The following is a 16,754-nucleotide window of genomic DNA, read 5'->3' as shown; positions in this document are numbered from 1 at the left end:
CTTATTACCACAAGTACCCAAAAAAAAAACACGAGAGAAAAACAATATACACATTCATTTCACAAAGACTATCATACAAAAACATGCACAAGAATTTTATAATCGGTATGGGCAATGGGTACGATTCTCAGCTTTTTGCTTAAAATACGTGAGTGTCACGTTTTAATATATTTATATCAATATCTGGGAGACAGAGCTTTGCTCGGAAAACATGTAAAATCTTTAAAAATAACGTTTTCCCAGAGATAAGACCTAGCTAGATCGATTTTTCGCCCCCGAAAACCCCCATATACCAAATTTCATCGAAATCGTTAGAGCCGTTTCCGAGATCCCCGAAATATATATATATATAAATAAATAAATATGCAAGAATTGCTCGTTTAAAGGTATAAGATGTAGTAATAAAAACCAAGTAGGTACTTCGTAGTTTGCCGGTTGGTAGTATGAAGTTTACGTGATAAAAGCATTTCTTTGTTTGTCTTTGTTTAAAACTTTATAAATCCCACACTAGAGACTTCAGAATATAATGATACCTGGGGAGTTGTGTAGCAAATGGAATCTGTCTGCAAAACCACAGAAACTTATAAAACTTTTTCATTTGGTAAATGGTTACACAGTGCCTTTTTAGGTGTCACACGTGTGTTGTTAAAAAAAAAACTTAAAACACTTTTGAATTTTAAATATATAGGTATACAACTCGTTTTACTGCTTCAGCGAGGCATATATAAGTAAACAAATGCTACAAAAATATATCCAGAATAAGTTGAATAAAGCTTACAACGCGCAGTAGTAGGTAATTAGCAAAAGCTTCCCAAGAAGAAAATTAAAATATGTATTTACCATGAAATATGTCTATTGAATCCACAATACAACAAAAATAAATTAAAAGTAAAAAAAATAATCTAAAATAACCGTTGTTGTATTCTGTTTTTTATTTTATTTTATTTACATGTATGTGGTAATAATAATATTTATATATTGCAATTCAATGTAACCTGAACGTACTCTCAAATAATACGAATAAGAATCATACAGTAGAATGAAAATATTGCCACTTGGGTAAACGCAATTTTTGTAAACAGGAAAATATGAGAAAAAAAAATATGTTTTAACAGACACGTATTCTTTTTCCCATATAAAGCCTTAAAAACAACGTAAAGTATTCGGGGGACTTTTACCAATTAAATTAGATATTTTTATTGTAAAACGGTCGCGTGCCTTTTCTTACTCATATCCATTTATTTATAATATTTTTAAACTAGCGACCCGCCCCGGCTTCGCACGGGTTAAAAAATTATACATAAACCTTCCTTTTGAATCACTCTATCTATTTTAAAAAAAGCGGCCAAGTGCGAGTCGGACTCGCCCATGAAGGGTTCCGTATTTAGGCGATTTATGACGTATAAAAAAAAACTACTTACTAGATCTCGTTCAAACCAATTTTCGGTGGAAGTTTACATGGTAATGTACATCATATATTTTTTTTTAGTTTTATCATTCTCTTATTTTAGAAGTTACAGGGGGGGGGACACACATTTTACCACTTTGGAAGTGTCTCTCGCGCAAACTATTCAGTTTAGAAAAAAATGATATTAGAAACCTCAATATCATTTTTGAAGACCTATCCATAGATACTCCACACGTATGGGTTTGTAGAAAAAAAAAATTTTGAGTTTCAGTTCGAAGTATGGGGAACCCCAAAAATTTATTGTTTTTTTTCTATTTTTGTGTGAAAATCTTAATGCGGTTCACAGAATACATCTACTTACCAAGTTTCAACAGTATAGTTCTTATAGTTTCGGAGAAAAGTGGCTGTGACATACGGACGGACAGACAGACGGACAGACGGACAGACAGACAGACAGACATGACGAATCTATAAGGGTTCCGTTTTTTGCCATTTGGCTACGGAACCCTAAAAACCCGCATCACAATCCGTTGCGTAGTTTTAAAGATCTAAGATTCTAAGCATACATAGGGACAAACAGACAGCGGGAAGCGATTTTGTTTTATACTGTGTAGTGATAATTATTACAAGTCAAGTTATTAAGGTACCTATTAAGAGTACTGTGTTGTTAGTGTTACTAACATTCAAATTAATAATTACATGATTACATCAAACTAGTTTCTATGTTGCTGGATTCGTCAATCTATGCGTCCAAAGTTAAAACGGCCGTTTTTGTTTTGAGTTTATAGATTGACGAATCCAGCAACATAGAAACTAGTTTGATGTATTCAAAAGGTACTTTAATACAAGATATACTTAGTACGTAGCGGCCCTCTTTTAAATATCTTTCGTTAAATTTTTTAAATAATCACGATTATTTAGCAGTGGAGCTGTGTGCACGTTAATGGGCTCTTTACCTACTGTAAGTAGAAGAAATGTAGAAAAAAACATTTTTGCTTTTTCAAACGTAGTGCCTATGTTAATAACTATGACTTACAGTTTAAAGCTTAATTTAAACTGCCCAAAACACTCGTGTTAATCAAAGTAAAATCTTACAAAAAGACGCAATTGAAATACTTTCAATTGCTTCACAAGACAATAACGAAACCATTCTCGAATCCATTCACCCGTTCGTTCCGTTCGGTCCATTCGTTCAGGGAGCACTAAATTAGACCGCAAACGACACTTTAATTGGGCCAGTTCAGGGTTGCGTACATAAGTTACGGAATCCTTCTTACGGAACGATGAACCCTGGATTTCTGGTTTTGCCTTTTCACCTGAGGGGCTACCGCTAAAAACCTTTCTTTTTACTCCAATGAAGGTGTAATTGGAGAGACAGAGACAGATGCCTGCAATTTCGATTGTCGTTGCGGATAGAGGTACCTAATTCTTTTGACTATGCATTATATGGAACCAGACGAAGGAAAGGAATTTTTTGTGAAGATTCGTTAGTAATTTTAATACACAACATCGGGAAACAATCAAATTATTCAATGAAATATTTTGATTTGTTGTATTGTGAGTTGGTCAAAGACGTCTAGTTTTTACAAGCTTTTATTTAACTTGCAAGGTACCTATCTATGTGTGTGTTAGGGTCAAATCTTGCAAGTTAAATTTGACCACTTCCCGACTTCCAATGAAGCTGAAAATTTGTATATGTAAGTTGGGTGACAATGCAATATTATGATACCATCGAGCTGATCTGATGATGGAGACAGGAGGCACCAGGGGGGCTACTAATTTCACGTGTTGTCTTTGTACAGTCAGCAGCAGAAGTTGCTAAGCGGGCGAGGTGTTCAAAATTACCTTGACACGCTCTTATGTCTTAAAAATAAAGTCGCGTCAACACCACGTCCGCATAACAACTTCTGCTGCTGACTGTATCACTTTGCAGCTTCTGCGTAAACGTTTTAAACGGAAGCTCACAGGAATTTACTTGAAAAATTCTATATTTTTCGGAAGCCTACAAAAAGGCCACGTTACCCGTAAAACAATTTGCATAGGAAAAAACAAGGAAGAAATGTTGGGATTTTTGTGGGATTTCATAAAAAAGCGTAATGGGCGGGCGATGAAATTTTACAACGGGCTCGACACGTGAGGATCGCTATATTATTTTAAATAACTGTGTTATCTAGCTTTTGTTGGTATTTGCGCCGAAAGATAATATTATGTCAAAATAAATAAATTCAAAAATAAACCGGCCCAGTGTATGTTGGCCAACGAAAAAACCGATCATTTTTGAAATAATTTTCGTGAAATGTATTTTTAAAGCTTTGTTTTGTGATTTTTTTTAAATATTTTTGTGATTTTTTGAGAACAAAGCCTATTTTGGCGGAAATGAATTTCCTACGGTCTTTCCCCGCATCCGGTATTATCCCAACATACCTTACTCCGTCATCATCGGAAATGTCGGAATCAGTGCCATCTAGCATATTCATTGACTAAATTAGTAAAAAAAGCGGCCAAGTGCGAGTCGGACTCGCCCATGAAGGGTTCCGTATTTAGGCGATTTATGACGTATTAAAAAAAAACTACTTGCTAGATCTCGTTCAAACCAATTTTCGGTGGAAGTTTACATGGTAATGTACATCATAAATTTTTTTTAGTTTTATCATTCTCTTATTTTAGAAGTTACAGGGGGGGGGACACACATTTTACCACTTTGGAAGTGTCTCTCGCGCAAACTATTCAGTTTAGAAAAAAATGATATTAGAAACCTCAATATCATTTTTGAAGACCTATCCATAGATACCCCACACGTATGGGTTTGATGAAAAAAAAAATTTTGAGTTTCAGTTCGAAGTATGGGGAACCCCAAAAATTTATTGTTTTTTTTTCTATTTTTGTGTGAAAATCTTAATGCGGTTCACAGAATACATCTACTTACCAAGTTTCAACAGTATAGTTCTTATAGTTTCGGAGAAAAGTGGCTGTGACATACGGACGGACAGACAGACGGACAGACGGACAGACGGACAGACGGACAGACAGACAGACATGACGAATCTATAAGGGTTCCGTTTTTTGCCATTTGGCTACGGAACCCTAAAAAGCCAAAACTGCTTAGCAAATGCTTTTAATTCCTGGCACAACTGATCTGATCGCACATTACAAACTTTTAAACACATCTCGTACAATTCAATTATTAAAGTTGATTCAACATGGCTTCCAATCATATTAATTCAGGGCTCACTCTGATTAAGCTTACACAGAAAGTTGAACATAATTCACTTGATTTCCAAAACGACGTAACTTTAGCTTTTTACACATATCAACATGCGCCATTTTGAATAAACATCGCAGAATTATTTAAATTCTGGGCTTCTTAGCTTTGTATTGAAATATAAACCTTATGTGGTAGATGCAAGATTGTTTTTGCAATTTAAGTGATGATTGAGCTGTGCACATGAAATGAAGCGTGGTTGGTATTTTAACCACTAAAGCGGATTACTGGTTATTTAATTAAATAAATATAGCTGGTCAACCAAATCTTGTCAGTAAAAAAAGGCGCCAAATTCAAATTTTCTATGGGACGATATCCCTTCGCGCCTACATTTTTCAAATTTGCCGCCTTTTTCTACTGTCAAGATCTGGTTGACCAAGTATAGGTATCTAATTGGTGCCCGTAGTGAATACAAAGTATTATTCCTCTTAATGTTTAGCAAGCAGAAACGTCTGCGAACGATGCTATTAAGCATAGAATAAATTTAAAAGTGGAAAAATTACTGTCTTGGGTGGGACTTGAACTCACGGCCTCTGGATCGATACTCCAGCGCTCTGCCATCTGAGTCACCAAGACCTCATCCATAGCCAGAAAACCACCATCCCCTTCCCCCATACCCATATGATGAAAAGATTTGCTGATTTGCCAAAGGCCGTGAGTTCAAGTCTCATCCAATACAGTAATTTATCCACTTTTAAAATTATTACCTATTCATTTACACGAACTAGCTTCAGCCCGTAAATTTGTCTGCGTGGGCGGATAATGATGATGATGGCATTGGTGGATTATGTAGGTATACTCTGTTCTTCCTTAGGCCTCAAACTATCTCCATATCCATCATATTCGGTTCAGCGGTTAAGCTTTAATTTCGCATTTATAAAAATAGTATGGATAATCATAACCTTCCTTTTGCTTTGCCGTAGTCGGGTAATAAAGAAAGTAGAAATTAAGTTAGTTATTCACGTTTCATATAATTATATCTTATACCTTTAAACGAGCATTTCTTTTATAGGTATTTATATTTGCTATATGGGGGTTTTCGAGGGCGAAAAATCGATCTTTCTAGGTCTTATCTCTGGGAAAACGGGCATTTTTAGTTTTTTTATAAGTATGTTTACCGAGCAAAGTTCTGTCTCCCAGATATTACTAAGTGTTTTTTTTTGTTAGCCTGTTTTAGTGTCCCATTGCTGGGTAAAGGCCTCCCTGGCTGGGAAGGGCTGGGTTTCAAGTGAATTATATAAGTTATTATAGGAAATAAAATGTCATAACCGATAATAGTATTATATCAACTCACCTTTTTTGGTACAATACAAAGTGCGTAAGTAAGTACCTACAGGAAATTGGGGCGGAAACGTACTCAAGAAATCCAATAAAACCGTATAAACCGGATACACTTGAAAATATTTACCGGTAAACAGGAAGTTTGTACAGTCAGCCGAATCCCTGCATGTCTGGCCGCACCATAAGGAAAGTCCTTCTACGTATTTTTCAGTTAGTATCTGTAAGTGTAAGGCCTGAGTGGACGCTCAAAGCGGAGCGTTCGGCGGGGCGTGCAGCGTGGCGTCGGGCTCACAAGTGATTTGAGCAGCGTGTACTAAGGCCGCTCCTATACGTTTGCATTTGTTTAACATGCACGCCGCACGCCCCGCCCCGCTGCACGCTCAACTCGAGCGTCCACTCAGGCCTTACACTAACTGTTTATTTTCCCTACAAGTGTTTTTCTTGCCCCAGTGTTTTACTTACCCCACCTAACCTTATATCTCTACATAGAACTATTTGACTGAACAGATACTTTTGAACGCAAACTGTAGAGATTGGCGTTATTCATAAACGGCTGCTAACTTAATCAGTTTTTTTTTGTTTTTAGGGTTCCGTACCTCAAAAGGAAAAAACGGAACCCTTATAGGATCACTCGTCTGTCTGTCCGTCCGTCTGTCACAGCCTATTTTCTCCGAAACTACTGGACCAATTAAGTTGAAATTTGGCACACATATGTAAGTTTGTGAGCCACAGATGGACGTGTAACGTAAATAAATTAATTTTAAATATGGAGGCCATTTTTGGGGGGTAAATGAGAAAATTAAAAAATAAAGTTTTTCAAACTATATCGTGTTACGTATCAAATGAAAGAGCTCATTGTAATTTTAGGATAAATAGTTTAGCAGTTATATTCAAGAAAATAGGCAAAAAATGACCATTCCCCCCTTATCTCCGAAAATAAATGGGTCTAAAATTTTGAAAAAAATACACAAAATAGTTCTTTACCTATAGATGACAGGAATACCTATTAGAAATGTGCAGTCAAGCGTGAGTCGGACTTAATGTACGGAACCCTTGGAACGTGAGTCCGACTCGCACTTGAATTTTTTTTTAGTTTAGATCGTCGTTTGTCCCTATCTGTCGTCATGCCATAGAGAGTGACAAACGACGATCATCAGCTGATTAACTTAGCAGACGTTTATGAATAACGCTGTTTATCTATGGAAAAGTCGTCCAGGGCGGGCTGCTGCGAAAACCGAATTTCGCAAATTGCGGGCATTTTTCTCTGTCACTCTAATTACGCCTTCATTGGAGTAAAAGAGAAAGCTCCCGCAATTTGTGAAATTCGGTTTTCGCGGTAGCCCCTCAGGACGGCAGGTAAGTACTTATGGCGCGTTATTTAATTCTTTTGATGCTGACTGTACTGAACTGGGTCACCAAGCAAGTTCCGAAACTTCACCTTAAAGTTCACTTCAGTTGGTAGGTACACAAAGTGAAGAGCGTCTTTATAACTGTGCCTTTTTGTGAGACTGAACCAACTAATATTGAGAGGAGTTTTTGGTGTAACTATTAAAATCTTACTAAACTAAGTAGGTATATACTTTATGTGCTGTAATCCAGTAATTAAATCTTTCTTTGTGTTCGTCTAAATTTGTCCATGAGTACCTATTATAACCACATTTTTACAGAAAAATAGATATATCGCTAAAACTAAACCGAATTTAGCAGACGTTAATTAACATTTATAACTTTAAATATAGTCAGGACGCTGTTTAAAATTTTCCCTTTCCTCATGGGCACCGTGTATAATTAACCTAAAAAGTTTAAGCATAAACGGGTCGCCATCTTATACGTCATTTTATAGTTTAGTCACATATAACACGTCGGAGGGGTGCTGACCTGCGGCGAGTGTGGCCGCGCATTTGCTGCAAAAATTGGCTATGTCAGTCACCTGAGAGCGCACCTGCGACGCGGTAGAAAGCAGTCACAGTGGCCGAAAACAGCAAGGACATGAGGATGATGATTATTATAATAATTTTACAGTAAAAAAACTCACCAGCATCAATAACAGCTTCATACGCCTTCTCCAGCAAGATCCTGCACATGGGGTCCATGGTGTGGGCCTGCTTATAGTGGACCCCGAAGAACGAGGCATCGAACTTGTTCACGTGGTTGATCTTGCCCGTGCGCTGCGGGATCTCCGGGTGGGCTAGCTTCCAACGGCGGGGGTCGCCTGAGATCAGATCCACCTGGGGATGAAAAAGAAGCAATGGAATGCGTTTATTCAAAATATTAGGAGCCGTTGAACATCATCATCATTAACTTAAGAGTTACTCTCTTTTTGGTGGAGTATTTTCCAGCATTCCCTATCTTGCGCCAGCTCTTTGACTTTTTGATACGACACGACCCCCACTTTTTCTTTCACTCGGTCTAAAAAGCTGCGTCTGGGTTTTCCTCTACCCGTTTGCGTGCTATCCGCCCCTCCAGGATAGTTTTAAAGAAGTGGTCGTATCGTATTACGTGTCCAATCATTGTGTTAAGAGTTCATCAGTGTATTGAACATCAGTGTTGTCTAATTCTGATGCTATCACTACACCTAGTGCCATATCTGGGCAATTTCATTTTAACTTGTACTTTAAAGCGCGACGTAAGTCGTGTTTCAGTAACGTCACATCCTGACAAAATGTATGGGATATGACATTGACCGTCAGTTTTGTGACGTTTGCTAACCGGCCGTTAACAGTATACAGTTAAGTGGAAATGCCCATCTGTGACAGGTTAAACGTCCGGATCACGAATACCTTGTTCTGCAGATCTACATTGGAGTCTGAATCCGGAAAATATCCGGACACTTCGCCGGGGGGAGGGTGCAAGAGATGTTAGCCACATACCTTGTTAAACAAATTCTCCTGAAGTTCCACAACGGAGTCTGAGTCCGGAAAGTATCCGGACACGCCAGTAATGAGGACCTCATCGCCAGGGGGAGGGTGCGACAGCCGATGTCCGGATTCAAGGCGATCTTCGACTTTGGTGGTCGGCGCCATCTGTGGAGTCAAATCAGAAAATATTTGTTAAGCACATTATTGAAATAATCTCAATATTACTAAATTTAACCTTGTTAGAGTCTGCCCTTGCAAACATACCTACCTATACCTATACCTATACCTATACTTAAGGGGCCCACTGATGACCAGTCCGCCGGACGATATCGGCCTGTCAGTTGTTCGGGACTGTCACCTTTTGCGTTTAACTGGGCATTTTTTTTAAAGTTGTCCCTTACTCTTTTTTTTTTTCAAATTTGCGATTTTTTATGTTATTTCTACTCAGAATCACGAGCTCTTTCTATCCTAATAGGAGAAAAAAAGTGTCCTAAGGTTTTATTTCCATTCCGTCACCATTTTTCATGGACTTTGTATGGCGATCGCGGAATGGAAAGATCGAAAAATGTATGGAAATTTTGGGACACTTTTTTTCTCTTATTGGGATAGAAAAAGCTCGTGATTCTGAGTAGAAATAACATAAAAAATCCCATATTTGAAAAAAAAAAGTGTAGGGGACAACTTAAAAAAAACGCCCAACTGACAGGCCAATATCGTCCGGCGGACTGGGGCCTGTTTTTCAAAAGATTGCAACTTGTAATACAAGTGGAAGTTCCTTTCTAACAAAAGCTGTCAAAAAGTGACATCCACTTGTATTACAAGTTACAAGCTTTCAAGCCCCAGATCATCAGTGGGCCCCTTTAGTTACCGTGGCCTTAGATTAACTATAGCGAACTTGCTCTTAGAAAAGCGGACAGAATAACTCAAACTGTACTCGTACTCCTTGTTCCTTATATTGTTGTGCCCAACAGAAATTAAATCAATAAATAAAAGCGGCCAAGTGCGAGTCGGACTCGCCCATGAAGGGTTCCGTATTTAGGGGATTTATGACGTATTAAAAAAAAACTACTTACTAGATCTCGTTCAAACCAATTTTCGGTGGAAGTTTGTATGGTAATGTACATCATATATTTTTTTTAGTTTTATCATTCTCTTATTTTAGGAGTTACAGGGGGGGGGACACATTTTACCACTTTGGAAGTGTCTCTTGCGCAAACTATTCAGTTTAGAAAAAAATGATATTAGAAACCTCAATATCATTTTTGAAGACCTATCCATAGATACCCCACACGTATGGGTTTGATGAAAAAAATTTTTGAGTTTCAGTTCTAAGTATGGGGAACCCCCAAAATTTATTGTGTTTTTTTTCTATTTTTGTGTGAAAATCTTAATGCGGTTCACAGAATACATCTACTTACCAAGTTTCAACAGTATAGTTCTTATAGTTTCGGAAAAAAGTGGCTGTGACATACACGGACGGACGGACAGACATGACGAATCTATAAGGGTTCCGTTTTTTGCTATTTGGCTACGGAACCCTAAAAACGTATTTACACAATAGAATATGCACACCAGTAACCAAAGTAATCAATGCAGATGTAATCGAATAATTAAATTATGTTCACGTTTTTTAACCCTGAGGTCGGCACTTCATAATAAGTAGCGTAACTTTCATTGCTAGGAACAAATGTAATTTAGTCCTTACTGCAATCAATTTAAGTGTAATATTTGTTGCATTCAAATGTAGACATTCATTAGAATTGTTTAATAAGTAGGTAGGTATCTATGAACTTTCTTACTTTTTTTTATTCAAAATGTTTGCATTTACCTTAACTGAAACTGCATAATCACAGCAAATAATTTGCAGAAAATTGTCAAAAAGCAAAAAACAATTTATTGATTGTGAATAAAGAACAAATTAAAATAAGGTATTTTTTCTTCGTCGTCCAATAATTAAAAAAAGATTTTTTCATCACACCAACTTGTAAAGGCTCTCTTGATTGTTCAAAAACTGATAGCAAAGTTGCATTTGGGCGTTTTTTCCGCCAAAATTTTCATACATTTTTCGATCTTTCCATTTCGCGACCGCCATACAAAGTCTATGAAAAATGGTGACGGAATGGAAATAAAAACCTTAGTACACTTATTTCTCCTATTAGGATAGAAAGAGCTCGTGATTCTGAGTAGAAATAACATAAAAAATCCCAAATTTGAAAAAAAAAAATTATGGGACAACAAAAAAAAAACGCCCATTTATTCACATGTGAGGCGAAGTAATAAAATGCCAATTCTGAGTTGTTTTCTTATGTTTGCTGATAGAATTGACTTTTAAATGATGATTTTGAATTATAAATATTTAATAAAAATTCATCTGGATTAGATTTGGTTTGAATTTGTTTGATATATTTATTACAGTTAATATTTTCTTCGGGTTGTTGTGGTGAAAAATTTCGTGTTTCACTCGGGGGCAAATTTTGTTTAATCCTCGTGCTTTGTAACCCTCGCAACCCTCGGATATTACCCCTTGTAAAACAAATAACTATTATTTTATCGATAACCGGGAACAATCATTGAGGTACACGTCAATGACCTCCAACGTCAAATCCATTTGAATAGGAGGTACTTGCCTAATTAAAATTCCTTGGTTTTATTTAAATCGTATAAAAACAATCATTAGACCTATACATTATTTATTTATTTACCCAACGCTATTTCGGACGTATGATGGTGTTTCTTTTTATAAAAAACATGCGTTCTATTTTCAAGTAAATTATTCATTTAATTCGTCAGTTTATAATCTGTTTGATATTTGATATTTGAGTTCCAACATATTTCGCAAATATGCAATATGTGTTGGTGTACCGTACTTACAACCGTTTAAAATACCTAAGTACTTAAAGATACTGATTTAAAGCCTGCCAGGACATCACAACTACATTTTACAGTATTTATGGTGCTATTTTATCGCACGAGTGCGATAATTAGCACATTACGTAACTGTATTGAAAATGTAAAGGGCCATATGTACTGTTAAAGCGTTTTACGGGTTAACTCACATTTATAGACGGGTCTAACGCGAATTTTATTCACATACCTTTATTTACCGACGTTTCGACACAGGTTTCACTGGTCATGGTCGTCGGTCAATAAAGGTAGGTGAGGGTGGGGAGGGTCGATCCCTAGGGGACACTTGGTAAACTTCATTTTTAATCAAACCAAACGAGATACAATTTTTTGCGCTGGTAACACTCATTCATTCGTTCCTAACTTCACGTTCTGTCATGGCACTGTATCGGAAAAGTCAGTGGTTCAAAAATGGCGGACGGTGAAAGATTTTCTGCGTACTATATTCAATTTTCGGTAAGCTTTAACTGGATTTATTTTATAATATGAGATGGAAATTATGTTAGTGAGTGTGCTTATTTTATTTGTTGTTTATTGAAGTGATGATTAACTTGGATTACATTGATATACGCGAACACATGTTTCGAGTACGGCACGTTTTATAATCTTACTATGTATGGGGAGACTTTGTCTTTTTCTTCAGGGGAGATATGATTCCGGGATCATGTCACCCCCAAAGCGATCAAGTATACATTGTAATAAATTTACTTACAAAATGATTCATAGAGCTATCATAAATATTTTCTTTTCTTTAGTAAATCATGCCGCAAAAGTACGACCAGAGAAACACTGATTTAAACTTTCAAGGTTTTTGACTCATTATTGTTTATTAAAACGGAATTTAATGGCGTATAATTCAGTTTTTAACTATACAACCGACTCCGAAAACGGAATTATCCCCGTGGCCTTTGAAAAGACTGACTAAAGTTGACATCAACATTTTACGAACTACCCGTACTTGGTCTTTTTTATCAAGTTAAACGTTTTACAGGGGATGTTACTCGGTCGACAAAAAACACTTATAACGATATTTGGTTTTCAACCGGCGATATTTGTTTTTATGGATGAAATGCTATTTCAATGGCTTTCCGACCTTATGTACTATAGAACCGACGGTCCATAGAAAGGATTTTAGGATTATGCAGCTCAAACACCGTCCTCGAAACGTGAGCAGTAAATTTCTAAACTTATTTATTATAGTAAACAATAACGACCAGTGATGGGTAAAAAAATTAAAATTGCTGTAGGTATCTGACGCTAAAAATACCTTCATAAGAACTTTTAAAAAATTAGCTTGTTACAAGAAATTTTATGTTAATAACTTAGATTTTTGTTTTTTTTTTTGTACAAAAATTGATTCCCTATTTTATGTTGTTTTATGGATAATACGATTACATTGTTTTTTAAAAGTATAAGATTATGGATAAATATGTGTTTGATATCTTCATATATTAATTTTCTGTAGATAAAGTGAATAAATTAATGTAGATACTACCCTCGAAATATGACATTGCCACGTAAAATCTTTTTACCAAGTGTCCCCAAATCTGGAAGACTTGATCCCTTCGGCTTAGACATCTGATTACGGGAAATACAACTTCAAAGCATGGAAGATGCAATAGATATATGTTTGCTGTGTATTTTACAAATTATAGATGCATTGCTAATAGCGATCCGAGTTATATAATCAATGAGAATCTGGTATGGGGAGACATGGTAAAAATATGTTTACCATGTGTCCCAAGAACCAGGGTCACTTGATCCCCCTAGGATCAAGGCTCCCGACCAGGGGTAAACAAGTCTCCCTTACATAGGGGACACATGGTAAAAGTCAACAGTATGGGTTTTCATTAAATAATGATCTAATTTATTGCACAAATCTGTTCTAATTCAAACTATTAATGTAGAGATAAATTCTGAGTCGTATGGTCTATAAAGTTTTTCAATACTACAAATAGTTAAGAAAATGTATGCTAAAAACAAAAGGGGTGATCAACCCTCCCCAGTTTCCCCTATGTGAATAAAATTCGCGTTAGACCCGTCTATAAATGTGAGTTAATATGTGTTCAAAAAGTGAAAGTTTTAAATATTATGATGAACGGGTTGTACGATACCTATATGTGCGAATACTTAGGTAATTCGCTAATCGTGTCAATTTAAAATTTATCGCCACTCGCTTAAATACTTAATTTTATGGTTATTACTTCCCAAAACAACGGTAGCTAATTTTTGTTATGGACAGTCAATGCAAAAGCCTTCACTTCATAAGCAAAAAGCTACTTACCTAACGAATTATTGTAGAAAAACAACGCAACTCTATCAAAATATTTAAACAAATATCAACTCTAAACTCTCTGTCATAAGCGATACAATTGAATAAACTACGAATGAGTTTTAAGTCATTTATAATTTGTTAAGAGGAGGTGCCAAGTGTCTCGAAAATAAAGGCTTTCAGGCTACCTACGAAAAGAACAAACGGCAAGAACGTGTATTCAAAGGATGGAAGGCACTTTTAGATTACGAGCACGGGACAAAGGCGTTTTCAGACTAAGGTGCACAAAAGTGCCCAGTAAGTTATATTTTTACAAGCTTTTTATTAACTTGCAATGTACCTATGTATGTAAATATGTAACTATGTTTGTACGGGTCAAATCTTGCAAGTTAAATTTTTCCTATATATTTTAATGATCTCATTGACACAGCTATACCTGCAAAATTGCACGGACACATTCAATTTTCTTTTAGTTCAAAAGAATTTTCAACCTAAAAATAAGTGATTACATACCTTCACTATTGATTTCAAATTCAACCGGCTGTTGTTTTGTACATACGTATGCTTGTATGTATGTATGAGTATGAGGGTATTTGACTTAAGGTGACAGTCCATTTCCAACCGCAACTGCACTACTGTTTATTTTACTATGGAAATAGACAGTAACAGCGACGCGTTCAGTAGACTGGTTAGATCATTTTCCCAAAATCATAATTTACCTGTAGCATAATTTCTATTCGCATTTTTTCCTATTCTTCATTTATACCAGACGCATTAATTCCTAACATGATTTTTCCATTCGCATATTTTCCCATTAGACAATTTAGCCACTCACAAATATTTCTTACGGCGTTTATTCTATAATCAAAAAATCGATTACCCCACCCCACTTTCTTTTCAAAAAACATTTAGGCAGTTCACAACTTAGCTAGACGGAGCCCCGCTTCGCGGGGCTCCTATTTCTGGGCGGTTTGCCCTTCGGGCATCTGTAACTACCTAACGAACCTAAACCATGTGGTGTAAATTAACAATAGGAAAAAATGCGAATAGAAATTATGCTACAGGTAAATTATGATTTTGGGAAAATGATCTAACCAGTCGAACTCAGTACCAGTAGTGCAGCTGCGGTCAGAAATGGAATGTTACCCTTAGTCAAATCAGTTTCTTTTTTCGAACTGTCAAAACAATTTTGCTATATGAAACTAGCATGTGACGTCACAATCAAATTAACTAGGTAGGTACTCTTTATAGTTTTATACGGGTTTTGAAATATAAATTTTGTCTAAAAATAACTGCTGCTGCGTTTCCCTATTAATCTTCTGGTGCTTTATTTCATGCATGGTGTAAATTTATTTATTTTAAATACCTACAGTCAAATATGTCTAAACAACTGATGGTGAGATCTTTAAATCAACCCCTTAAGGGATTAAAACGGGGTTGAATGTGACTACCCGGCGGCTAGTTATAAACGCGCAACTTTTATAAGGCAGTTGTCCCACCAAGAGCGAGTAAGCGATTAGCTATCGGCGATTTTCTCGCCCAAGAAACGAACAAAAGATAGGGATCCTGTGTTAGTAAAGAGATACATATATTTATAGTTCATCGCTGGCTGTTCACACTGCCGGCGAGAACACTCGCTCTACTAGATTGTCGCCGAGATAAGAGCGATGAGATAAAACTAGCTCAGCGGTACTCGCTCGGCGATGCTCGCTTGGTAGTTGAACTCAAGCTGCGAGACCAATAGCCCGTCGCACTCGAACACTCGCCTATAGCCGAGCGACAAAACTATTGAAGCTAACACTCGCTTCTCGCCACTCGCCCACTCGTTTCTAGTTTATTGTTCCACTCGCATAAAGCTCATCGCTTGCGGTGGGACAACTGCCGAAACCAGGCAGCCTAGCCAAGGTGACAATCGCTAGCGCTTCGCCATCGAATCGCTTTGTGTCTCTCTATCACTCTTCCATATTAGTGTGACAGTGACAGTTGCGTATCGTTCGCCGCGAAGCGTTAGCGATTGGCATGATGTCTACGGGGCCAGACCAGCTATCATGGTCGTATTTTTATCGCTGTCATGCCATGTGTCACTTTCGCACTTACATATTTGTTAGAACGTTACAGCCATGGTGACAAATGATAAAGAGCCGGCCATATTAGCCCTACAGCACTCTCTAAAGCGTAATATAAAACCAACCTTATAAAATCACAAAAACTTTCACAGAACTGAACTGGAACTGAACCTTGGACGTGGACACCGGCGGGCACCCACTACTCGTCTGACCGTTGGCACCGCACGACGATGTTTATAAAACGGGCAATTAAAAAAGATTTGCATACAGGGTGATTTGTAAACAATGCCGATGGAATATAACACTTTACAGTACTCGTACATTATGGTGCTACGTTCCCGAACTAGTGCGGGAAAGAGCACTTTCCGTGCGTATGTCGAAAGTTAAAGTGCCACATGTAACCGTAAAACGTTGTACGATACACGTGCAAATAGGTAATTTCCTCTTTTTCTCACTTGTATCGTAAATAACTATTAAACTCTCGCGTTTTGTACACATATTTAATTACACAAACGGGTCTACCCCAGCCGAAACGTCGAAATTTAAGGAAAAAAAAAAACAATTAAATTACATCGCGGTAGACCCGTTTGTGTAATTAAATAATGCCGATGGAATCAAATAGTCCAAATTTGGCTGTTGGTAGTCGGGATATGATCGTCTTTGCACCGACTTTTTCTTGCCGGATTTTTTATTTTGATATATT

At 36.9% G+C, this 16,754-nt stretch overlaps 1 protein-coding gene across 1 annotated transcript in view; it reads right to left on the bottom strand.

Moving 5' to 3' along the window:
* LOC134657252 (fatty acid synthase-like) overlaps positions 1–16,264 on the bottom strand; it is a 31,561-nt gene extending 15,297 nt beyond the window's left edge. Inside the window, exons 1-3 of the mRNA XM_063512827.1 lie at positions 16,177–16,264; positions 8,822–8,974; positions 7,987–8,179 (exon numbers count right to left, since the gene is read on the bottom strand). Of these exons, the coding sequence (XP_063368897.1) occupies positions 7,987–8,179; positions 8,822–8,974 (346 nt within the window). The 5' untranslated portion in view covers positions 16,177–16,264. The remainder of the gene's footprint in view (positions 1–7,986; positions 8,180–8,821; positions 8,975–16,176) is intronic.
* Positions 16,265–16,754: the final 490 nt, after the last annotated feature.

The sequence above is a fragment of the Cydia amplana genome, chromosome 19 (genome assembly GCF_948474715.1).
Source record: "Cydia amplana chromosome 19, ilCydAmpl1.1, whole genome shotgun sequence".
NCBI classification, from domain to species: Eukaryota; Metazoa; Arthropoda; class Insecta; order Lepidoptera; family Tortricidae; genus Cydia; species Cydia amplana.
This window is presented reverse-complemented; position numbering and strand designations above follow the sequence as displayed.